The following is a 26205-nucleotide window of genomic DNA, read 5'->3' as shown; positions in this document are numbered from 1 at the left end:
GTGTATATGGATTTTAGTAAAGCGTTCGATAAGGTTCCCCATGGTAGGCTACTGCAGAAAATGCAGATGCATGGAATTGAGGGTGATTTAGCAGTTTGGATCAGGAATTGCCTAGCTGATAGAAGACAGAGGGTGGTGATTGTTGGGAAATATTCAACCTGGAGTTCAGTTACAAGTGGTGTACCTCAAGGATCTGTTTTGGGGCCACTGCTGTTTGTCATTTTTATAAATGACCTAGATGAGGGTGTAGAAGGATGGATTAGTAAATTTGCTGACCACACCAAAGTTGGAGGAGTTGTAGACAGTGAGGATGGATGTTACAGTTTGCAGAGGGACATAGATAAGCTGCAGAGCTGGGCCGAGAGGTAGCAATTGGAGTTTAATACGGAAAAGTGTGAGGTGATTCACTTTGGTAAGAGTAACAGGAATACAGAATATAGGCCTAATGGAAGGACTCTTAGTAGTGTTGACGAGCAGAGAGACCTCGGTGTACATGTGCATAGCTCCCTGAAAGTTGGCACCCAGGTTGATAAGGTTGTTAAGAAGGCGTACGGTGTGTTAGCTTTTATTGGTAGAGGGATTGAATTTCGGAGGTCATGTTGCAACTGTACAAAACTCTGGTGCGGCCGCACTTGGAGTATTACGTACAGTTCCGGTCGCTGCATTATAAGAAAGATGTGGAAGCATTGGAGAGGGTGCAGAGGAGGTTTACCAGGATGTTGCCTGATATGGTGGGAAGGTCTTATGAGGAAAGACTGAGGGACTTGAGGTTACTTTCATTAGCGAGAAGAAGGTTATGAGGTGACCTAATTGAGGCATACAAGATGATCGGAGGGTTAGATAGGGTGGACAGTGAGAGCCTTTTTCCTCGGTTGGTGATGGCTAACACGAGGGGACATAGCTTTTCATTAAGGGTGGTAATTATAGGACGGATGTCAGAGGTAGGTTCTCTACTCAGAGGGTAGTAAGGGCGTGGAATGCCTGCCTGCAGCAGTTGTGGACTTGCCAACTTTAAGGGCATTCAAATGGTCAGTGGATAGGCGTATGGATAACATTGGAATAGTTTAGGTTACAGGGTCATTAGATTGGTTCCACTGGTCAGCGCAACATCGAGGGCCGAAGGGTCTGAACTGCGCTGTTATGTTTATGTTCTACGTTCTATAAAATTCTTGAGAGGGAGTATGGCACACTTATGTGTTGTCCCTACAGAAGTAATGAACTTTATGATTGATTTGTCTGATAAGGGAATTCTTGAGGACAGTAAGAAGTTATCCTGCGTGTACAGCATGCATATTATAAACCATATTATTAATTTAACAGTGCTTGTTTTGCTTAAGTCTTTTATATGCAGTAAAGTGTGCGTTGGTTGAAATCTTGTGATGTAGTTCTGTGGTTAAAACAAGGTATTTGGATTTTTTTTAATGATCCCGAACTTGATTATAGCATCTGCAACTGGGAAACGGGCACTCCCCAAGATAAGTGAAGGTTAGAAATGTTAGGGAAGGCGGTGGCAGAGTGGTGTTGTTACTGGATTAATAATGCAGGAATCCAGGGTAATCCTCTGGAAACCTGGGTTTGAATCTCACCATGGCAGATAGTGGAATTTAATGAAATATTTGGAAGAAAATGTCTAATGATGATCATGAAACCCATTGTCATAAAAACACAACTGGTTCACTAATGACCATGAAACCTGCAGAGCTTACCTGATCTGGCCTTCATGTGACTCCAGACCCACAGCTAGGGTTGGCTCTTAAATGGCCTGGTAAGCCACTCAGTTGTATTCAACTGCTACAAAGAAAACAGAAATTAATAAATCAGGGTAGACCATCTAGCATGACGTTGCAAAGTCCCCTCACTAACATTGGAGGGCTTGTGCCAAAATTGGGAGAGCTGGGCTTGGGCTGACAGGTGGCAAGTAACATTCGCATCACTCAAATGCCGGGCAATGATCATCTCCAATAAAAGAGTATCTAATCACCAATGTTGGATTCAGTGGCCTTATCATCACTAAATCCCTACCATTAACAACCTGGGGTTACCATTGAACATAAACTGAATTGGACTCACCATATAAATACTGTGGCTGTCATAGCAGGTCAAAGGCTAGACATCCTGCGAAGAGTAACTCAATTCTTGACCCCTCCAAAGTTTGTCCACCATCCAGTCAGGAGTGTATTGGAATACCCTCCACTTGCATGAATGAGTGCAGCTCCAACAACACTCAAGGAAATCAACACTCTGCAGGACAAAGCAGCCCGCTTGATTGCTACCATTTCCACAAACATTCAATCTCTCCACCATCGGCAACGATGGCAGCCATGTGTACCATCTGTAAGATGCATTGCAGGAACTCACCAAGGTTCCTTAGGCAGCACCTTCCAAATTCATGAGCACTACCAAGAGCACAGATATCTGGGAACATCACCACCTGCAGGTTCCCCTCCAAGTCACTCACCATCCTGACTTGGAAATATATTGCTGTCCCTTCACTGTCGCTGGGTCAAAATCCTAGGATTCCCTCTCTGGAGGTACTGTAGGTGTACTTACACCTCAGGGACTGCAGCACATCAAGAAGGGCATCCTTCTGAAGGGTAAGCAGCGATGGGCAATAAATGTTGGCCTAACCAGCAACGCCAACATCCTGTAAACGAATTTTAAAAATTGTGTTTTCTGTCTGTAGGCTTTCCAGGATTTCCTGGGCTTTCCATCATTCTTAAATTGATCTTCACCTGTAATAGGTTCAGGCTCAGCAATGGTATTATAGTATGAGAATGATGCATTTGGTTTCCCCTCTCATTTTGCCATGGATCCACTCACTTGACACCTCAGGGCAGCGGCTACCTGAGGAGAGCTGATGCAATATGCTCCCAGCACATTGCAGGGATGAAGATTCTGTTGTCAAATTCCAAAAATATTTGATGGCCCTGCATTTAAAGTTTCTGATTACTGGTTCCAGCCTCAGTGAGGAAGCCAGCGGTAACACATTGGGTGCTTGAAACGAATGCTACTTGCTAACCTGTTTGGACAAGCTTATCAAGAGTGTGTGGTCTATTCAGATAAGGAATAGAATCTTCTGTTGGAAATCTGTTATGCCTGTCCCTCCTGAGCTGCCACTGTAGATAAGCATGTGCCATCTGCTAGCTCAACCACACTTTTCAGGAAATGTAAAACTTACCTGGTACTTCGCACACTTTTCTGTATCGGTATTTTGACTAAATCCAGCGTGAAATCATTTGCAAAATTTAAAAAAAAGATTCAAAATAAAACCTGATATTTTGGACTCTATTGAAGGATAGGTACACAGAATATTTTAATCTACTTTTTTCTTTTCAAAGGTGCTCTGTATTTCCACAAATATTGCTGTGTTATATTTTTGGCTATTTTTCGAGTTTCTATAATTGGCAAATTGCCTTTTGCTTTTACTGTAGGAAATTACTTGTGTGTTTTGCCCAGTCTCCCATTGTAAACTGGTGGGAGAATTACAACTTATTGGAAAATAGCGGAGGTCCAATTGTGCCAGGTATCAGTGGTTTTTGATAGAGGTAATTTCCCGGTTACATGTTAAGGTGTAAAACATCGATCTGTATCTTAAAAGACAAATGTTAACTGGTCCCCCTCTCAGTCAAAAATGGATGTTACCTTATTCTGAGATTGTGACCTCTGTTCCAGATTCCCCTACCAGGGAAACATTTTCTTAGCATCTATCCTGTTAAACCCCTTAGGAAGTTTCGATTTTTCAAGTAGGTTGCCTCTCATTCTTCTAACTACAGGGAATATTGCCAAGTCTACTCAATCTCTCCTCACAGGATAATCCACTTGTTGTAGGAACCAGTCCAGTGAACCTTCATTTGGAGTCCCTTAAGAGAGTATATTTCCTTCCTTAAATAGAGAAAGATGGATTCTAAAGATGCACTTGATGTGACATTTGCATCTGCCTGTCCCATCTAACCGAGCTGCTCTCCTGATGTCTCAGAAAACAGAAGGGCATGTTGGTAAGGTGGTGAAAAATGCATATGGGACACTTGCCACATTATAGGAAGGATGTGATTGCACTGGAGGGAATGTAGAGGAGATTCACCAGGATGCTGCCTGGGATGGAACATTTAAGTTATGAATAAAGATTGGGTAGGCTTGGGTTGTTCTCATTGGAGCAGAGAAGGCTGAAGGGGCGGCCTGATTGAGATGTACAAGATTATGAGAGGCATGGACAGGGTGGATAGGGAGCAGCTGTTCCCCTTAGTTGAAGGGTCAGTCGCAAGGGGACATAGGTTCGGGGAGAAGGACAGGTGGCTCAGGGGGATGTAAGGAAAAATCTTTTTACCCAGAGGGTGGTGACAGTCTGGAATATGCTGCCTGGGAGGGTATTAGAGGTGGATTGCCTCACATCCTTTAAAAAAATACTTGGAAGAACACTTGGCATGACATAACATTTAAGGCCTACTACTGGTAAATGGGATTAGGTGAGAGTTCAGGTGTTTCTCGCTTGCTGGTGCATACTCGATGTGCTGAAGGGCCTCTTCTGCACTGATGATTAATATGGATAGGTACCATCAGGCATGATCCTGAGCAGGATAGTAACCTGAGAAATTATGGGCCTATATTTTCACATCTGTTGTGATTGTGGAAAACTTATCTACAAAGTGTACTGGCCAGAATGACTAATATAACCTTTAAAATTCCGTTATTATTTAATTTAAATCCTATCTAGAGGTCAAGTAAATGTTGCAAAGCTTTCTAATCTCAGGGTTTTATTCCCTGGTCAGTTACATCCTTTTGTGTCACATTAAATAAGTTCGGGAAGTTGATCATATTGGAAATGATATCTGGAGAAGGAAGAATTACCTAGATGTTCTGTAGTCCCATTCAGAATGAAAATCTTTACCATTTTGTTCAATATTTTAGCAAGTCTATCTGTTGATTTATTATAAAGAACAGTCTTCATAGAATACTTACAGTTTAAAAAGAGGCCATTCTGCCCATTAAGCTTGCACCAACTACAATACCACTCCGCCCCTACTCCTGTAACCCACATATTTACTCGGCTAAGCCAAGGGGCAATTTAGCATGACCAATCAAACTAACCCACACATGTTGGAGTGTGAGAGGATACCAGATCACTCAGAAGAAACCCACGCAGACACAGGGAGAATGTGCAAACTCCTCACACAGTCACCCAAGGCCAAAATTGAACCCGGGTCCTTGGCACTGTGAATTAGCAATGCTAATCACTGTGCCATGATGCTGGCCTTGATAGGTCTTATTTTTTTACGATCATACAATAACAATTAAGGGTTCAAATTCTGAGATTGAGAGAATCCAGAGAGCTGGAACGGATGGTTTCCTATATGTTGTAAAATTCTATGACCTTTCAAGTGTGGTGGCTCGCTGCTGAGTGTAAACGTATGAGATTCAGACAGCTCTGCATGACATTATGCTTCTTCGCAAAATGGTCTTGTATCTCACTATATCAGTTCCTGCAGTACCTGATTTGTCCTGCCTAATTCCTAGTGCATCTCCTGTCTTTTGAATGTGGGCTGAGATGGCTTATCAGCATGAGCGATGGCAGCTTCAACCGTGTCTTTCTCAGCTGTGTACTTGTTTTTGGATATTCCCATATCATGTGTGTGGCAGCAGACATCTGGGTAGCAAAAAAGTTGGGGAAGCTCTGTGTCATGGTGTCCTACCTCTGCTCTACCAGTACGTTGAAGTTCAATTTGAAGGATCTGAGTTCAATTCTGACCTCAGGTCTCTGTTTGTTTGGAGTTTATGCATTCTCCCTGTGCCGCGTGTGTTTTCTCCGGGTGCTCAGGTTTCCTCCCACAGTCCAAAGATGTCTGGGTTAGGTTGATTGGCCATGCAAAATTTCCCCATAGTGTCAGAAGGACTAGCATGATAAATAGGTGGGTATAGGGCCTGGGTGGGATTGCTGTCAGTGCAAGCTTAATGGGCTGAATGGCCTCCTTCTGCACTGTAGGGTTTCATTGAGTCTATGAAAACAAATGTCAATAGGTAAACTTTTTTATTATTCATTAATGGGATGTGGGTGTTGCTGGCTTGGCCAGCATTTATTGTCATCTCCAATTGCCAGTGTGTAGGTGGTGATGAGCTGCCTTCTTGAACGGCTGCAGTCCATGCAGCATAGGTACTCTCAAAGTGCTGTTAGGCAATTCCAGGATTTTGATCCAGTGACAGTGAAGGGACGGCAATATACTTCCAAGTCAGAATGATGAGTGGCTTGGAGAGGAACTTGCAGGTGATAGTGTTACCAAGTATCTGCTGCTTTGTCCTTTTAGATGTTGGCGATTGTGGATTTTGGAAAGTGCTGTCCAAGGAGCCTCATGCATTCCTGCAGTGTATCCTAACTGCTGCCACTGCATTAGTGGTGGACATGATGTAGAAGGAGTGACTGTTTTTGGATAGATTACCAATGAAGCAGGCTGCTTTGCCTAGAGGACATCAAGCTTCTTGAGTGTTGTTGAAGCTGCACAAATGCAGGCAAGTGGCATCACACTCCTGACTTGTGCCTTGTAGATGATGGATAGGTCTTGGGAAGACAGGAAGTAAGTTACTGGCCAAAAGATTCCTTGCCTCTGTCTTGTTTTTGTAGCCACAGTATTTACATGGTTAGTCCAGTTCAATTTCTGGTCAATGGTAACCCCCAGGATGTTGATAGTTGGGAATTTAGTGCTATTAAGGCTATGGAATGTCATGCTGAGATGGTTAGATTCTCTCTGTTCAAGATGATCATTGCCTGGCAGTTGTGTGGCACAAATTCTACTTGCCACTTGCCAGCCCAAGCCTGGATATTGTCCAAGTCTTGGAGCATTTGAACATGGACTGCTTAATTATCTGAGGAGTTGCGAATGATGTTGAACATTGTGCAATCATCAGTGAACTTCCCGACTTTTGATTTTATGGTAAAAGGAGACCAATGATGAAGCAGCTGAAGATGATTGGGCCAGGACATTATCAAGTCTGATGTTCAGCTCATTTTTTCATGTTTGAACATAAGCTATAATAAGGTTATGAGCTGAATGACCTTGGTTGAACTCAAACTGTACATCAGTGACAGGTTATTGCTAAGCCAGTGCAGCTTGATAGCACTGTTGATGACCCCTTCCATAATTTGATGATTAAGAGTAGACCGATGGTGGTAATTGGCTGGGTCAGATGTATCCTAGTTCTTGTGTTCAGGACACATCTGGGAAACTTTCCACATTTCTGGGTAAATGCCAGTGTTGTAGCTGTACTGAACAGTTTGGCTAAGAGTTGGCAAGTTCTGGAGTGCAAGTTTTTAGTGCTATTGCTGAAATATTATAAGCACCCATAGCCTTTGCTGTGTCCTGTGCTTTCAGCCATTTCTTGATATCATGTGGAGTGAATCAAATTGGCTGTTCTGCCGATGAGACAAGATATACCAAGGATGGTAATGGTAGTGTCTGGGACATTATCTGTGAGGTATGATTCTGTAAGTATGACTATTTCAGGCTGTTACCTGACTAGTCTGTGAGTCAGCTCTTCCAATTTTGCCACAAACCCCCAAAGAACAAAGAAAATTATAGTACAGGAACAGGCCCTTCAGCCCTCCAAGCCTGCACCGACCATGCTGCCCCACTGAACTAAAACCTCTTACTCTGCTGGGGACCATATCCCTCTGTTCTCATTCATTCACTTATTTATCCTGGCACCCCTTAAAAGTCACTATCGTATCTGCTTCCACTATCTCCCCTGGCAATGAGTTCCAGGCACCCACCATCTTCTGTGTAAAAAAACTTGCCTTGCACAACTCCTTTAAACCTTGCCCCTTGCACTTTAAATTTATGCCCCCTAGTAATTGACTCTTCTGACCTGGGAAAAAGCTTCTAACTATCCACTCTGTCCATGCCCCTCAAAATCTTGTAGACTTTTATCAGGTCCATCATTCCAGTGAGAACAAACCAAGTTTCTCCAACCTCTCCTCAGAGCTAATGCCCTCCATACCTGGCAACAACCTGGTAAATCTTTTCTGTACTCTTTTCAAAACCTCCACATCCTTCTGGTAGTGTGGTAACCAGAATTACAGCTTCACTAAGGTTCTATAAAGAACCCCCTTGTTAGTGTGGAGAAGATTGCATAGTTGACAGGGCTGAGTTTGCTATTGTCATTTCCAGTGACTAAGTTGATGGTGGGTGGTCTGTCCAATTTCAGTCGTTATTGGCTTTTTGGCGGTTGGATTCAACTGACAGCTTGACAGGCCATTTCAGAGGGTATTTAAGAGTCAGTCATATTTTTGTGTGTCTGGAGTCACATGTAGGCCAGATTAGGTAAGGATGACGTATTTTCTCCCCGGAAGGAACATTAGTCAACCAGATGGTTCCATGGTCGTCATTAGATTTTTAAATACCAGATTTTAAAAAAATATTGATTCACCATCTGTCATGTTGGGATTCAAAGCTGGGTTCCCAGACCATTATCCTGGGTCTCTGGATTACTAGTCCATCACACCACTTCCAAAATTTGAGATGAAGATTCCCTCTATCCCCTAATGTAGTTAATATGTTAATCTAGCATTGTAAAATTCAATCCTAACTTGATACATTTTCCAGGTTATAATTTAGTGATTAAAATTTCAATGTATTTTTGATCATTGTGTCAATGCTTATCCAGATAACTTGTCTTACTTTTCTAAAGCAAGTATTCATTCAATACCGTTTCATGACATTAATCAACCCATTAACTCTTCTCATTGGAAATCAATTACACACATCTGTTGCTGTTCTTTGGAAAATTTGTTTTCATCTTCATCCATTTTTAAGTAACAGCTGCAGTATATTCTAGCCTAAATGTCAAAATATCAGCTAAATAACGTTCAATTATCAAAGATCATTCACAATTTATAAGTTTTGAAGTTAAATTGAATTTAGCTCAGAACTCAACTTAAATTTTCCAATATTTTGACTTGTGATTTTCAATCAATAGGAATTGTCTTTCTATTAAACTAAAGCAAATTGTTTCAATATATCCTTGAGATAAATCCCAGTAATTGATTTGACTTGCTGATAACAGCATCTCATTAACTGACAACGTCCATAAAGTAATTTGTTGAGATCTTTTCTAAATGCTGTCAGTTTTCCCTATCTGAACCACCCCAGCCACATAGTTTGACACCTTTAGGAAAATTTCTAATATTAGTCCAGAAACGTTTTCTGTGTCTCTATAATAACTCAAGAGTGGTACATTGTTACAGTCCTATTGTCTATTTATGTGAGGAGCTAAATGTTTTTTCAGATACCTTGTGCAGTCAATCACAAACTGCTTATATATATAACCCTTCCTTCCTTCTAAAAAATTCCATGCTAATTTTGGCTGTTTTTGTGTAGCATCCAGTCTTTATTATGATTTGAATCCTATTGCTTTGAAAATAATAATTCTTAGTTTATAACCAGTTTTAATTCCTGGGTATTCTACTGCTGGTATGTACTCAAACACTTTAATGATGGATATGTACCCTAGTACCTGGTGGTATAGTGGAAGTTTTTTTCCAAATTAACTTGATGTTAACTTTCCATTTAGCCTTGGAGATCCTGAATCAGAAATCCATATTTTTGCAAATAGTTTATTTTATGGGATTTTATACTTCTCAGTGTAAAAGATATTTGCATTAGCACTTGGCACATTTTCCTATTGATGACATTGAGTACTTGCATGTAAAATGTAGCTTCAATTCTGCTTAACACTTTGAAGAGTTTTCATTTAATTTGCCACACGAGACACTCTGCTCTCCCTTAACAGATTGCCAATTCTGTGTCAAATTGCGGGTAATTTGTGATCAAGGCATCTGAAAACTCAGAAGTGGTTTTAACTTATTCAGACTCATTTTGCAAAGGACCCTGATAACCAGGAGGGAAAGGAAACTTTTATCCCATCACTTGGGACAGATAAAAGGTCAGACTAATACACTGTATTACCTCAGCCCCAGGTTTTCAATGCAGTTTATAATGTAAATATAATAGCTTCTCTCTCTTCCATTTGATATGCATTACAGTGCTGGTTATCACAGAAACCATATAAAAATCCTTGACATGCCTCTCATTTTAACACCTCTCAATATATAATTTCAAAAAAAATTGTTAGAGAGAATTTATTGGATTTTGTAAATACATATTTTTGTATTTGGACATATTTTTGTAACCAAACCTTTTAGATGTAAAGAGAAAATAAATGTCTTTGCATCTAAGATCTATTCCACAACTACCACTGAATGAAAACATTTAAGTCTTGTGTTTAACCAGCCTTCTCAAAAATTGGAAATGGATCAAAATTCATTGAATATCTGAGGAAACTGAATACTGCTGAGAGTGAAAGACTTTGACTTAAGAGGAGGAAGGGGCTCGTAACTGGGGAAACAGCTGTAACTAAGACAAAAAAAACTTTTATTGTCCCAATTATTTTATTCTTTATGCCAAGAATTATCATAGATAATTTCATGTAATATTGTTACCAATGTAATATTATGAATTAAATTCTAGTTAAAAATACTTGAATGTATATCTAGTTGTTTGTTTTCAAATCAAATTGGCTGTTGGTTTCTCTTACTTGATGATAGCATGCGTTTTTGTAAAGAATGAGATTACCTTTAGCAGGAATGAAATGCAGGCAGCTGAAAGTTGACACTTTATAAATTTTTCATTGGCTGCAGATGGGATAGGCAGAAAGCCAGCTCAAGACTGATCAGTTGAACATAGATAAATAAATTGAGCTTTAGTGCATGATAAAGTAACTAAAAGTGATAGATTTAAAGATAGAAGAGGTGTCTTGAAATTATTTATAAATTATAGAACAAACAAAAAGAGTTAAGTAGTAATAGATAAGCTTCTTTTAAAATGAATGACACTTTAATAGGCCCAAATATTATAATTTATTACCTCCATTTCTTGGCAGTGTTTATACTGGCTTTCATCCTGAAAAAGAATCCAAAAATGTGCAATGTGGAATGCACTTATTCAGGATGAGAATTTTTATTCTTGCTGTGTAGTCTCAAGGTAGATTTTTCACAACTATAGGAAATCAATTAAGCTTTGATTTTCACTGAAGTCCAAAAACATAAGCCACATCATCTGGTTTTCCATTCTTTTTTTCCTAAGGAAACTTTATCCTGTAGCTAAAAAAACTTTGAAACTAATTTCTGATACTCATGTGATTTTATATTTCTAAGAAGTTTACATTCTAAATACATAAGGTAATTCCTTCTAAATGGAAAATGAAGCACTGTGGTGGGGTGCTCTTGATTTCTATATTAACATAGGGACAATAAAATTTTGCAAAAGGCAAGTAAAATCACTTTCTACCAAAACGGAATGATTAGATATTAGATGTGGTTAATTTGGACTTTGAGATATTCATGTTATGCTCACTTAAATTTCCTGTATATTAGTATCACAACATTTTGAACTGCCCAAAAGTTGGATTTATACTGCACTGACTTCAAATAACGACAAAAACTAAACTATATGTAACTTTCATAATATACAAGCAATAGGTTTAGATTTATCTACTATATAGGCCATTAGGAATGAATAATAGAATGAGGATAAATGCTATAATTATTTTTCTTTGAATAGTTATGTTCTTTCATAAGCTATGAGCAGAAAATATAGCCTCTTTAAACATTCATTTTTGCATTGCTAACAAGGCCAGCATTTATTGAGCATCCTTAATTGGCTTTGCAAAGGAGGTGGTAAATTGCCACTTATTGAGTGACTGCAGTCCATGAGATGTAGGTACACCAAAAGTGCTGTTAGGGAGGGAGTTTCATGATCTTAATCCAGGGACAATAAAGGAAGGGCAGTATAATTCAGGATTGTGTGGCTTGTCACACTGACAGTACAATCCCACTGATAGAACTACAGTAGCATAGGTCAGTGAATAGCTCTTTAGTAATATATCTTCCCAACAAAGAGGGTATAATAGAATTCATGAGTTAGCAATGTCAAAGAGTATGTGAGACAATATAAATTCTAAATTATATATTAGTTTGTGAATGAGCTGAATCTTGTAGATGCCACCATTTTGCCCTATACCATTGTAGTTCTATCACTTGTTGGATTGTACTGCCAGTGTGACAGGCCACAACTAAGAATGGTGAATGGTGAAGAATGAGAATCTTGGATTTTGGTTGACAAACATACATTTGTGAATATGATTTGAGCTGTTGCTTGACTAGTTTCTGGTGTTGCATTTTGAACTTTGGCTCTAGGCTCTAGATTGCTGTGGATTACGATCCAATCCCCTATTTGGACCAATCCATCAGATGATTTCCCTCAACATTATATTGAGAAAGACAGAGTCAGATTAAGGACCGAGTAAAAAAAAAGCAGGAAAGGAAAAGAAATATTAAATGTGCTCACCTTAAGATTTTGTACCTTAATGTTCGGAGCATCCAAAACAAAATGGATGAATTAATTGCATAGATAGATGTAAAGTGGTGTCATATAGTTGGCCAAAGATGGGAACGAAACATTGAAGGCTATTCGTGTTTAGGAATGACAGTCAGAAACGAAAAGTGGTGGAGTTGCATTGGCAGATACGAAAAGGTGGTGGAGTTGCATTGTTGATCAAAGGTGATATTGCTGTGATATTGAGGAAGGACATTAGCATAGATGATGTGGAATCTATATGGGTCAAATTAAGAAACAACAATAGGCAAAAAGCATTGGTTGGAGGAGTATACAGATCAAACTAATGGTAATGTTGGGAAAAGCATTAGACAGGAAATCAGAGATGCTTGTGTTAAAGGAACATCTGTTATTATGGGCAACTTAAATCTGCATATGGATTGGGAGAATCAAATTAGTCACAGTACAATAGAGGAGGAATTTCTGGAGTGCATACGGGATGGTTTTCTGGAGCAATACATTGAGGAACTAATAAGAAAACAGGCCATCTTGGACTGGATGTTGTGCAATGAGAAAGTATTAATTGGCAAGCTAGTTGTGAGAAAATGTTTGGGAATGAGTGACCATTATATGGTCGAATTTTTTGTCAAGATGGATAGTGATGTAATAGATTCTGAGGCCAGGGTCCTGAATCTCAATAATTATGGTGGTGTGAGACATGAATTGGCTATGATGGACTGGGAAACATTACTGAAAGGAAAGGCAATGGCTGGCATTTAAAGAACGAATAGTTCCAGAAGTTGTTTATTCCTGTTTGGCGCAAGAGTGGTAAGGGAATTGTGGCCAAACCATGGCATACAACGAAAATTAGAGATGGTCTCAGATTCAAAGAAGAAGCATACAAATTAGCAAGAAAAAATAATAGGCCTGAGGATTGGGAGCAGTTTAAAATTCAGCAAAGGAGGACCGAGGGATTGATTAAGAAGGGAAAAAATGAGTATGAAAGTAAGCTGGTGGAGAACATAAAAAAATTTGATAGCTATGTAAAGAGAAAAAGATTGTCAAGAATGAAGGTAGACTTCTTACAGTCAATACTGGGAGAATTCATAATGGGGTTTAAAGAAATGGCCAAGGAATTAAACTGTTAGCATAAAGTCATCTTACCAAATACTAGATTGTGGCAGGCTTCCTGACAGTTTTCAACAAAAAATTTTTCAATCTGTTACTTTGAGTGTGGATCTCTCTTATCAAGGGATCTTTTATTGTGCTGAGCAAATTTAACAGATAGATGCGGAAAGGATGTTTCCCCTTATGATAGACACTAGAACGAGAAGAATTTAAGGGGTCTCCGATTTAAGATGGAGTTCAGGAGAATTTTTTCCTCTCGGACAGTTGTTAGTCTGTGGAATTTTCTTCCCCAAAGAGCAGTGGAGGCTGCGTCACTGGGTCATTGAGTATTTTTAAGACTGAGTTAGATAGATTCTTGACTGACAAGGAAATTCAAGGAGTGTAGGGGATAGGCAGGATATTTTTGCTGTTAGTATATTTTCATACCCATATTTGTTTTTTTAAACTCTTTAGGGACTAGAGAAAGAAGTGGTGGAAGGATTTCTGAGCTGATTATCAGCCCGTTGAATCTCCATGTTGAACGCTCCTTCCAGGGCCAACAAGTCCTGGCATTGGACTCAAATTCAGAGTTCCTCATCCAGAAGTACTGATGCTACCACTGTGCCACAAGGTCTCTCACAGGCAGGATAGTAGCAGCCACAATCAGATCAGCCATGACCTCATCAAATGGTGGAGTAGGCTTGAGGGACTGAATGGCCTATCCCTGTTCTTTACTTGTGTGCTTGTAAGAAGAAACAAGTCCCTTCGTACAAAGGCTTGTGGCTATGCATTATGAGCTTCATTTAACTTTTTAAAAGACTGACCTCTTTTAATTTTTAAACTGTTATAGGAAAATAACTATATTAAACTTATAACGCCTCATTGTGGCCAGATTTCTTTACACAGATTCCTTCACAAGATTTTAATGATAAGGGCTTTGCAAGGATGATTGACCTTTAATGTCCTGTTATTTGATGCTCAGGTTGCAACTGAATGTCCTTCTGTTATTCTTTAAGGTGGATCAATATAAATGAGTTGCTTGCTAATATACTAACATTTGTGAAAAATAGCACAGTTTTTCACATCAAGTGTTCTCTACCCCATTTGGCAGAGGAAAAAAAGCACAGTATTCTAATTATGTGGGAAGCCCTTGCTGAATGCCTGCTTCATGTGTCAGTGTCTTGTGATAATATTGTAAAATCTCATGTCCTCATTTTAGTCTGAAAGCACAGCATTCAAGCATCATAATGTATTTTTACACTCTTTCTTGCGTAATGCAAAAATTAGAATAACAGATCATGATTATTACAGAGCTACTGACATCTGAAAGAGATAACAGAGTGCTTTATAGATCTGAGCGTGAAATAGACACCAGACATAAAATTAGATAGTTAGAAATAGAGGTACAATGCAGGGCCAAAAGACCAGAAGAAATGAGTTCACAAAGCTGATAGGAAGAAAGTAATTTGGTCAGGTAACGCGTGACATCCAAGATTGTTACAGAAGTATTGATATTTTTCATGAACGTGGATAAAAACTCAATGTGGAAGCCAAATTTAAGCCTAGCTGGATTCTACAATAACATGATTTTCATGCACCTAGGCCTTGGACAATCAATTTCCGGTTGAAACTAGATAGGCCTAAAACTGCTTGGCCTGGTGCTAATAGCCACTTTGTTTCAGAACAAACCATTGTTTACACCTCCAGTGAATCTGCTTTGCTTGAAGACCTTTACGCAGACTTGCTGGTACCTAGCTTAGTAGGAGGCCTGAGGCAAAGCCTAACAAGAACAGCACTTGACAGTTCAAGGTTCCAAACCATATTCTGCAACCTCCAAATATGGAAATTAGTCACGTAATTGGATCTTTCTGCACCGCCTGATGGTAGTATTGGACATAGGCCACAGAACCTTTGAGACTGGAGTAAAGAGGGGGATAAAAGGGGCGATCTGGAGCCCCAGCTCTCTCTGCTTTTGCACCTTCTTCAATGGTACCTCCAGAGAGTATCTTTGACTGGCAGATGAGCACAGCATCTCCAGCCTCGTGGTGAGCATCATCATCTGACCAGACCCAGAAGACCACACTGGTGAGATGACTCAAAGGCCAGACCCAGCCCTAGACAAGAGGGGAAGCCCAAATTGACAACTGTGGATCCTGAAACATCAGCCAACCCTCAAAGACAGAGGAACAGCCTGTCCTGACCTTATTGAATGGCTATTACCAGTCTTCTCAGACAAAGAGTTAAAATCCTCTCACAGGGACTTGTAAATAGAGTATAGCGAGTCCTCGGAAGTGGATGTCTGAAGTAGATAGCTAGTAAGAACGTAAGAACATAAGAAATAGGAGCAGGAGTAGGCCATCTAGCCCTTCGAGCCTGCCCCGCCATTCAGTAAGATCATGGCTGATCTGAAGTGGCTCAGTTCCACTTTCCCACTTTCTCCCCATAACCCTTAATTCCCTTGCCTGCCAAAAACCTATCTACCCTTGTCTTAAATATATTTAGCGAGGTAGCCTCCACCACTTCAACGGACAGAGAATTCCAGAGATTCACCACCCTTTGAGAGAAGAAGTTCCTCCTCAACTCCATCCTAAACTGCTCCCCCCTTATCTTGAGGCTGTGCCCTCTAGTCCTGCTGTCCTTTCTGAGCGGGAAGAATCTCTCTACCTCTACCCTATCCATCCCCTTCATTATCTTATACGTCTCTATAAGATCCCCCCTCATCCTTCTAAACTCCAACAAGTACAGACCCAGTCTATTCAGCCTCTCTTCATAGTCCAACCCCCTCATCTCCGGTATCAGCCTAGTGAACCTCCTCTGCACTCCCTCCAAGGCCAAAATATCCTTGCGCAAGTGCGGCGACCAAAACTGCACACAGTACTCCAGCTGCGGCCTCACCAGTGCCCTGTACAGTTGCAGCAAGACCTCCCTGCTTTTATATTCTATCCCCCTTGCTGTAAAGGCCAGCATCCCATTCGCCTTCTTGATCACCTGCTGCACCTGCAGACTGGGTTTTTGCGACTCATGCACAAGGACCCCCAGGTCCCTCTGCACCGTAGCATGCTGCAGCTTTTCACCCTTTAAATAATAATCCCTCCTACTATTATTCCTGCCAAAGTGGATAACCTCACACTTGCTAACATTGTACTCTATCTGCCAGGTCCTTGCCCACTCGCTGAGCCTATCTAGATCCCTCTGCAGACTTTCTACACCCTCCGTACAATTTGCTTTTCTACTTATCTTCGTGTCATCAGCAAATTTCGACACGTTACACTCAGCCCCCTCCTCCAGATCATTTATATAAATGGTAAATAGTTGACGCCCCAGCACCGATCCCTGCCTCACTCCACTAGTCACCAACCGCCAATCAGAATAACACCCATTGATACCAACTCTCTGCCTCCTGTTAGACAACCAAACCTCTATCCACGCTAACACCTTACCCCCAACTCCATGCCCCCTAACCTTCTGAAACAACCTTTTGTGCGGCACCTTATCAAACGCCTTTTGAAAATCGAGAAACACCACATGCACCGGTTTCCCTCTGTCTACCGCACTAGTCACATCCTCATAGAATTCCAATAAATTTGTCAGACGCGACTTCCCCTTAACGAATCCGTTCTGCGTCTGCTCTATCAAACAATTCTTCTCAAGGTGCCTCGCTATTTCTTCTTTGATGACGGATTCAAGCATTTTTCCAACAACAGATGTTAAACTAACCGGCCTATAATTCCCTGCCTTTTGCCTGCTACCTTTTTTAAACAGCGGCGTAACATTAGCCATTTTCCAACCTTCCGGCACTTCCCCGGAATCCAGCGAAGTTTGGTAAATCATCACTAAGGCATCTACTATCACCTCTGCCATTTCCTTCAGAACCCTGGGATGCATTCCATCCGGTCCCGGGGACTTGTCCACCATCAGTCCCGCTAGTCGATCAAGCACTACCTCTCTAGTGACAGTAATCGCATTCAGGCCCTCAACTCCTACCATCCTTCTATCTTTAATACCCGGCAAACTATTTGCGTCTTCCTCCGTGAAGACCGAGGCAAAAAGCTTATTTAAGGCTTTAGCCATTTCCTCATCCCCCACCACTAAATCCCCCCTCTCATCCTCTAAGGGTCCAACATTCACTCTAGCCAGCCTCCTCCTCTTTATATATTTATAAAAGCTCTTACTATCCTTTTTTATATTTAGTGCTAGCCTAGCTTCATAGTCTATCCTTCCTTTCTTTATCACCTTCTTAGTCAATCTTTGTTGATTTTTAAACCTCTCCCAATCTTCTACTTGCCCACTACTTTTAGCCACTCTAAACGCATCAGCTTTTAATTTAATACTCTCCTTTATTTCCTTCGATAACCACGGCTGATCATCCCTTCTCCTACGTTCCTTCTTTACCATCGGAATATATTTCTGCTGAGCACCGAAAAAGATCTCCTTAAAGATCCTCCACTGTTCCTCAGCAGTCCTACTGACCAATCTGCGTCCCCAATCTATATTTGCCAATTCCTCTCTCATCCTATCGTACTCCCCTCTGTTCAGAGGACTCAGGTCCGGGACCCTACTTTCTCATCCTCCATCTGCATCAAAAACTCAACCATACAATGATCACTCGTCCCAAGAGAATCCCTCACAACAAGATCCCTAATTGTACCTGCCTCATTACATAACACCAGATCTAAGATAGCTCGCTCCCTTGTCAGTTCCATCACACACTGTTCAAGGAAACTATCCCGGCAGCATTCCAAGAACTCTTCCTCAAGCCCACCGCGTCCGACATGGGTCAACCAATCAATATGTAGATTGAAATCCTCCATAATTATCGCCGTTCCATTTCTGCATGCATCATGTATTTGCTTGATTATCGCCCTCCAAGTTATTATTTGGGTGCCTATCGACCACACCCACCAGCGTCTTCCTCCCCTTACTGTTCTTTATCTCCACCCACAACAATTCCACGTTCTGCTCTTTGGAGCCTATATCTTCCCTTACTACCGCCCTGATATTATCCTTAATCAGCAGAGCTACCCCACCCCCTTTTTCCTCCCATCTATCCTTCCTAAACACTTGATACCCCTGGACATTTGGCTCCCAGTCCCTGTCACCCTGCAGCCACGTTTCCGTAATGGCCACCAGATCATATCCATTTGTGCTGATCTGCGCCACCAGCTCATTCACTTTGTTCCGAATGCTTCGAGATGATTCAAAGGCCAGACCCAGCCCTAGACGAGAGGGGAAGCCCAAATTGACAACTGTGGATCCTGAAACATCAGCCAACATCAGCCAACACTGAAACATCAGTGTAGATTTGGGACTGTTCACATAGAGATTTAAGGCTGTTTACAGAAGAATCCCACGAAGAGATTGATAGAGTTTAATGTACAATAGTGGAGTATTCAATAAAGTTGCACTGGACCTTCACCTGACTCTTGTCCCCTTTGTCTATCTCACACCTAACGCATCTGATTTAAAAAGGGTTACTGCAAACTGGTCAAGGTTAGTCAGGGCACATTTATGCACCTTACAACAGTAAGGCAAAGAGGGTTTGTGAAAGGGTTCTAGAAGTGCATTGGCTGTTTGCACAATCAATAATAGAGAAGTGGCTACTAAACCACGGCTGAGAAAGAGCCAGCCAAATTAGGGGACAGACTAAGATAGGTTCATGAAGATAGCCACGCCTTCATAAAGGCCATTTAGAAGAAGGGGTCTGATGGAGTGTGAAACCAGAAAGAATAACCTCATTGTTGGACAGGTTGGAGATGGGCAATAATTGTAATCAGTAATCCAAGTCTTAGGAAGGCCTTAAATGTTGAATGTTCCTCTTCATTGAGATCATGAATAGTAAGGAAATCATGTTTAACTCAAACAGGATATTTTGAAAAGTTACATGAAGAGAGGTTATCAATCATGAAAAAGATGATAAGGAAAACTGAATATTATTAAGCAAAAGTACACAAACATTTCAATAACCTACTCGCATTAATCAAAAAGAACATTAGATTAAATAAACCCACTTTCAAGGTGGACATTGTGATAGGAGTGGCATTGGATTATATAAATTTCAGCTACTTTAAAATTAGCACAACTGGATTTTAATTTGCAGTTATTTTAGAAGTGTACGTTTTTATGATTCTTAGAATTATGGAAGTCCTACAGTGCAGAAGGAGGCCATTTGGCCCATCAAGTCTGCTCCAATAATAATCCCACCTCAGCCTTATCCCTGTAACCGCACATATTTAACCTGCTAATCCCTCTCACCTATGCATCCTGGGACACGAAGGTGCAATTTTACATGGCCAATGCGCCTAACCTGCACATTTTGGAGTGTGGGAGGAAACTGGAGCATCTAGAGGAAACCCAAGCAGACATGGGGAGAACATGCAGAGCGTTACCCAAGCCAAGAATTGAACCTAGGTTCCTGGAGCTGTGAGGCAGTAGTGCTAACCATTGTGCGACTGTGCTGCCCCATTCTTATTACCAAATATGAATGCACATTGTAACATTGCAAAATGTAGAAAAATCAGCAAAGCAGTTTGCAAAATTAAAAATAGGTTGGTGATATTTAAATTTGACTTAAGATTTAGCAAGCACATAGGTATTATTGTGATGATGTAAATAACAATCTGTTTCAGGACTGACTGAAAAAGTAAGATTTCAAAATACCATCTACTAAGTTGTACTGCAGGAGCTCTTTGCAATACCAAAGAACAATACAGCACAGGAACAGGCCCTTCTGTCCACCAAGTCTGTACCGAAATAGATGCCTTTCTAATCTAATATTTTCTTGCCTCTATGTGGTTCACATTCTCTATTCCCTGCCTTTTCATGTATCTGTCCAGATGTCTCTTGAATATTGCTATAGAATCTGCTTCTGTTGCCTCCTCCCGCAGCCTGTTCGAGGCATTCATCACCCTCTGCATGAAAAACTTGCCCCTCACATCTCCTTTAAACTTTCCCTCTCCCACTTTCAACCTATGCCCCCGAGTAATTGACCCTTTGACCCTGGCAAAAAGACTCTGACTATCCACTCTATCCAAGCCTGTCACAATCTTATAAACCTTTAAGGTCCTCCCTCATCCTCCGACTCTCCAACGAAAACAATCCAAGTTTGTTCAAACTTTATTCTTAGTCCATACCTTCCAAGCCAGGCAACATTCTGGTGAATCTCTTCTGCATCCTTTCCAATGCATCAACATCCTTCTGGTAGTGTGGCAACCAGAATTGTATACAATACTCCAAATGTGGTCTAACCAAGTCCTATACCTCAGCAACATGATTTTCCAATTCCTATACTCAACGCTGCAACTGATGAAGGCCAGCATGCCATACGCCTCCTTAACCACCTTGCCCGCCTGAGTTGCCACCTTCAGAGAATTGTGGATCTGCATGCCTAGATCCCTCTTATGCTAATATTTCGAAGAGCTGTACCATTTACAGTATATTTTCCTTCTGCAATAGACCTTCCAAATTGCATTACCTCACATTTGTCTGGGTTAAGTTCCATCTGCCATCTTTCAGCCTAGGTCTGTAGCCGATTTATACCCTACTGTATCCTCTGACAATCCTCACTATCTGCTACTCCACCAATTTTTGTATCATCTGAAAATTTACTTATCAAACCACCTGCATTTTCCTCCAAATCATTTGCATATGTTATATGCAACAGAGGCCCCAGCACTGATCCTTGTGGAGCACTACTTTTCACAGACCTCCAGTTAGAAAAGTACCCTTCCACTGCTACTCTCTGCTTTCTATGCCCAAGCCAGTTTTATATCCATTTTACCAGTTCATCTCAGATTCTATATGACTTCATGAGGAACCTTATGGAGTCATAGAGTCATTGAGGTTTACAGCATAGAAACACGCCCTTCAGCTCAACTTGTCCATGCCACCCTTATTTTAAAACCCCTAAACTAATCCCAATTGCCCGCATTTGGCCCATATCCCTCTATACCCATCGAACCCATGTAACTATCTAAATGCTTTTTAAAAGACAAAATTGTACCCACCTCTACTACTACCTCTGGCAGCTTGTTCCAGACACTTACCACCCTCTGTGTGAACAAATTGCCCCTCTGGACACTTTTGTATCTCTCCCCTTTCACCTTAAACCTATACCCACTAGTTTTAGATTCCCCTACCTTTGGGAAAAAATATTGACTGTCTAGCTGATCTATGCACCTCATTATTTTATAGACCTCTATAAAATCACCCCTCAGCCTCCTGTGCTCCAGAGAAAGAAGTCCCAGTCTATCCAGCCTTTCCTTATAACTGAATCCATCAAGTCCCGGTAGCATCCTAGTAAATCTTTTCTGCACTCTAGAGAAGTTTAATAATATCCTTTCTATAATAGAGTGACCAGAACTATACATGGTATTTCAAGTGTGGCCTTACCAATGTCTTGTACAACTTCAACAAGACATTCCAACTCTTGTATTCAGTGTTCTGACCAGTGAAACCAAGCATGCCGAATGCCTTCTTCTCCACTCTGCCCACCTGTGACTCCACTTTCAAGGAGCTATGAACATGTATCCCAAGATCTCTTTGTTCTGTAACTCTCCCCAACGTCCTACTATTAACTGAATAAGTCCTGCTCTGGTTCAGTCTACCAAAATGCACCACTTCGCATTTGTCTAAATTAAACTCCATCTGCCATTCGTCAGCTCACTAGTCTTTGATCAAAGGCTTTACTAAATAAAGGCCATGTATACGATAGCCACTGCCCTGCCCTGATCAATTTTTTTTGTCACTTTCTCAAAGAACTCAATCAAGTTTGTAAGACATGATCTCTCCTTCACAGAACCATGTTGACTTTTGCTAATAAACCTATTATTTTCCAGATGAGCCCATATCCTGTCCCTAAGAATCTTCTCCGATAATTTCCCCACAGGCCTGTAATTTCCAGGATTGTCTCTTCTGCCTTACTACTGGGATGTAACAGAACAGTAGTCATCATGTTTTGTGTTTGTTTTTCTTACTTCTAGGGAACGAGATCACTGCAGAAAGTTTTATGGAAAAGCTGGATAATGGAGCACTTCTCTGTCAGTTGGCACAAGCCTTACAAGAAAAGTTCAAAGAAAACAACAGTGAAAACAAAACTTCCAAGGTCAGCCTGAAACCACATTTCATAGTCAATACCATTTTACAAATGATGGTGACGTTTTTAATGTTTAACCTTCAACCATGCAAAAAATTACTTTATGACGATTTGCACAATTGTTAATTTGAGAACATATTCCCTGATATTTTTTTTAACCTGGACTTCTGTGTGGTTTCTGTTATATATATATCATTGTGAAATGACAGTATTCACAAAAACAACTTTAATATTTGTAAGCATTTGAAATCCTTTGTGGAGAATTTTAATCAATAGGTAATTATTACCAAAAAATATCGGGAATGTAATATACATTTGTGATCTGCAGGACATCATACTGACAAGTGTCTGAATTCTAAATCCAATGCATCAAAACCACATTACAGTTTGCTACCATTTATTCTGGATTCTCTAAAATGGGAGCACTTGCAGTGCCAGATACTACAAAGTTACCTGTAATTTTGGAGGACCGGAAATTCCTTCCTAATTTTCAAGTGAAAATGAGATTTAAGGTTATTGCGAATGATGTCATTTTTGCTATACAGCAAACTGGCAATTGATGTCAAAATGCCTCATTAAAACCATCTTGTTGATATAATCAGACAAGTTTTCTGTATGTCCCATCCAAAAAAAATCTGCAAAACCAGAAAGACTGCAAATGGCTTGTTTGGAAGTCTCTCAGCATCGAGGGCAACTTGTTTCCACTCCGTAGGTGGATTTTGTGGCAACTGAATAGTCCCATCCTGGAGCTGCAGACTCTGCCACAGGTGGGGCAGGTGGTGCTTGATGAGGCAGGTGGGTGGGATGCTCTAGATTCTGCATGCTCTTTCCGCTGTTTGCACTCCAAATGCTCCACTTGATGACACTCAAGGAAGTTGATGTCCTCAAAGGAAGTTGAGATCTCACTGAGACGTATAAGATGTTGAATGGGATGGATAGGATAGAGGTGGAGAGGCTCTTCCCGCTCAGAAGGGACAGTAGGACTAGAGGGCACAGCCACAGGATAAAGGGAGGGGCGGTTTAGAACGGAGTTGAGGAGGAACTTCTTCACTCAAAGGGTGGTGAATCTCTGGAATTCTCTGCCTGTTGAAGTGGTGGAGGCTGCCTCGCTCAATATTTTTAAGACGCAGGTTGATAGATTTTTGATAGGCAAGGGGATTAAGGGTTATGGGGAGAGGGCGGGAATGTGGAACTGAGCCACGACAGATCAGCCATGATCTTATTGAATGGTGGGGCAGGCTCGAGGGGCTAGATGGCCACTCCTGCTCCTATTTCTTATGTTCTTATGTCTTCGGGAATGCTTCTTCTCCAGTTTGAGCATTCTAGGACAAGTTCTAGGCACGGCACGGTAGCACAGTGTTTAGCAATGCTGCTTCACAGTTCCAGGGACATGGGTTCGATTCCCGGCTGTGGTCACTGTCTGTGTGGAGTTTGCACATTCTCCTTGTGTCTGCGTGGGGGTTTCCTCCCACAGTCCAAAGTTATGCAGGTTAGGTTGATTGGCCATGCTAAAATTATCCCTTAGTGTCCTGGGATGTGTAGGTTAGAGGGATTAGCAGGTAAATGTGTAGGGATATGGGGATAGGGCCTGGGTGGGATTGTGGTTGGTGCAGACTCAATGGGCTGAAGGGCCTATTTCTGCACTGTAGGGGTCTATGACAATGATCTATGATGATGTGATTCCCACGTGTCAGCGGCGATGTTGTACTTATTTAAGAAAACTTTTAAAGTGTCCTGTAGTGTTTCCTCTGCCCTGCTAGTGATTGCTGCCATTGCAGAGGTCAGAGTAGAGTTTAGGTTGTCTTGTGGTGGGCTTGCGGACAATGAGGCCAGCCCTTCTCAGCTGGTCGAGGGTGATCAGTGGCTTGATATTGGGGATATTGGCCTGATAGAATGCTGTCATTGGTATGCCTTTCCTGCCAGTGGATTTGTAATGAGGCGGGTAGAATTAGGGAACTTGCGGTGAAGGATCCTCTTGGGGAGAGTGATCATTGTATGGTGGAGTTTCTGGTGCAGATGGAGGAGGAGAAAGTGGGTTCCCGGACATGCGTCCTTTGTTTGAACAGAGGGGAGTACGGTAGGATGAGAGAAGAATTGGCGAATGTGGACTGGGGGAGCGCGTTGGAAGGTAGGTCTGCTGAGGAGCAGTGGAGGATCTTTAAGGAGATCTTTCTTGGTGCTCAGCAGAAATTTATTCCGATGGTCAAAAAGGACCGTAGGAGGAGAGGTAATAAGCCGTAGATAACGAAGGAGGTGAAGGAAAGTGTTAAATTAAAAGCGGAGGCGTTTAGAGTAGCTAAGAGTAGTGGGCGAGAAGAAGATTGGGAGAGGTTTAAATGTCAACAAAGATTGACAAAAAAGTTGATAAAGAAGGGTAGGAGAAACTATGAAGCTGGGCTAGCGCTTAATATAAAAAAGGATAGCAAGAGTTTTTATAAATATATAAAAAGGAAGAGGCTGGCTAGGGTGAACGTTGGTCCCTTAGAGGATGAGAAGGGGGACTTAGTGGTAGGGGATGGGGATATGGCGGAGGTCTTGAATAACTTTTTTGTTTCGGTCTTCACGGAAGAGGACGTGAATAATTTGCCGGATGTTAGAGATGGAAAGGTGGTAGGACTGGAGGGTCTCAATGACATTACTGTTACTAGAGAGGTGGTGCTCGACAGACTGGAGGGGCTGATTGTGGACAAGTCCCCAGGACCGGATGGAATGCATCCGAGGGTCCTGAAAGAAATGGCGGAGGTGATAGTGGATGCCTTGGTGGTTATTTTCCAGACGTCGCTGGATTCCGGGGAAGTGCCGGAAGATTGGAAAACGGCTAATGTTACGCCGTTGTTTAAGAAGGGTGCCAGGCAAAAGTCGGGGAATTATAGGCCTGTTAGTTTAACGTCTGTTGTAGGTAAAATGTTAGAATCCGTCATCAAGGAGGAAATAGCGAGGCATCTTGAGGGGAACTGCTTGATAGAGCAGACGCAGCACGGTTTCGTTAAAGGGAAGTCGTGTCTGACAAATTTACTGGAGTTCTATGAGGATGTGTCTAGGGCGGTGGATAGAGAAGAGCCGGTGGATGTGGTCTTCCTGGATTTTCAGAAGGTGTTTGACAAGGTACCTCACAAGAGGTTATTGCAGAAGGTCAGGGGGCATGGAGTTGGGGGTAGGGTGTTAGCGTGGATAGAGGACTGGTTGTCAAATAGGAGGCAGAGAGTGGGGGTCAATGGGTGCTATTCGGATTGGCGGATGGTGACTAGTGGAGTGCCCCAGGGGTCGGTGCTGGGGCCTCAGCTATTTACCATTTATATAGATGATCTGGAGGAGGGAACCGAGTGTAGGGTGTCGAAATTTGCTGATGACACCAAAATTGGTGGAAAGGCAAATTGTGCGGAAGGTGGGGAGAGTCTACAGAAGGATCTAGATAGGCTGGGCGAATGGGCCAGGAAATGGCAAATGGAATTTAATGTTGGTAAGTGCGAGGTGGTCCACTTTGGTAGGAATAATGGTAGGAAGGATTATTACTTACGTGGCGAAAAACTGCAGCAGGCGACGGTGCAGAGGGACCTCGGGGTCCTTGTGCATGAGTCGCAAAAACCCAGCTTGCAGGTGCAGCAGGTGGTCAGGAAGGCGAATGGGATG

General features: G+C 41.6%; 1 protein-coding gene across 7 annotated transcripts in view; it reads left to right on the top strand.

The window, feature by feature from the left end:
- Positions 1-26205, top strand: part of gas2a (growth arrest-specific 2a) — a 161063-nt gene that overhangs the window by 31627 nt on the left and 103231 nt on the right. For all 7 annotated transcript variants that reach the window (XM_080189894.1, XM_080189893.1, XM_080189892.1 and 4 more), the window contains one exon: positions 22463-22584. In XM_080189894.1, coding sequence (XP_080046020.1) covers positions 22463-22584 — 122 coding nt within the window. The remainder of the gene's footprint in view (positions 1-22462; positions 22585-26205) is intronic.

Source organism: Carcharhinus amblyrhynchos, chromosome 6, assembly GCF_965287045.1.
Source record: "Carcharhinus amblyrhynchos chromosome 6, sCarAmb.v2.hapA, whole genome shotgun sequence".
Classification (NCBI taxonomy): domain Eukaryota; kingdom Metazoa; phylum Chordata; class Chondrichthyes; order Carcharhiniformes; family Carcharhinidae; genus Carcharhinus; species Carcharhinus amblyrhynchos.
The sequence above is the reverse complement of the archived record's forward strand: the minus strand, read 5'-3'. Positions and strand labels throughout refer to the sequence as shown.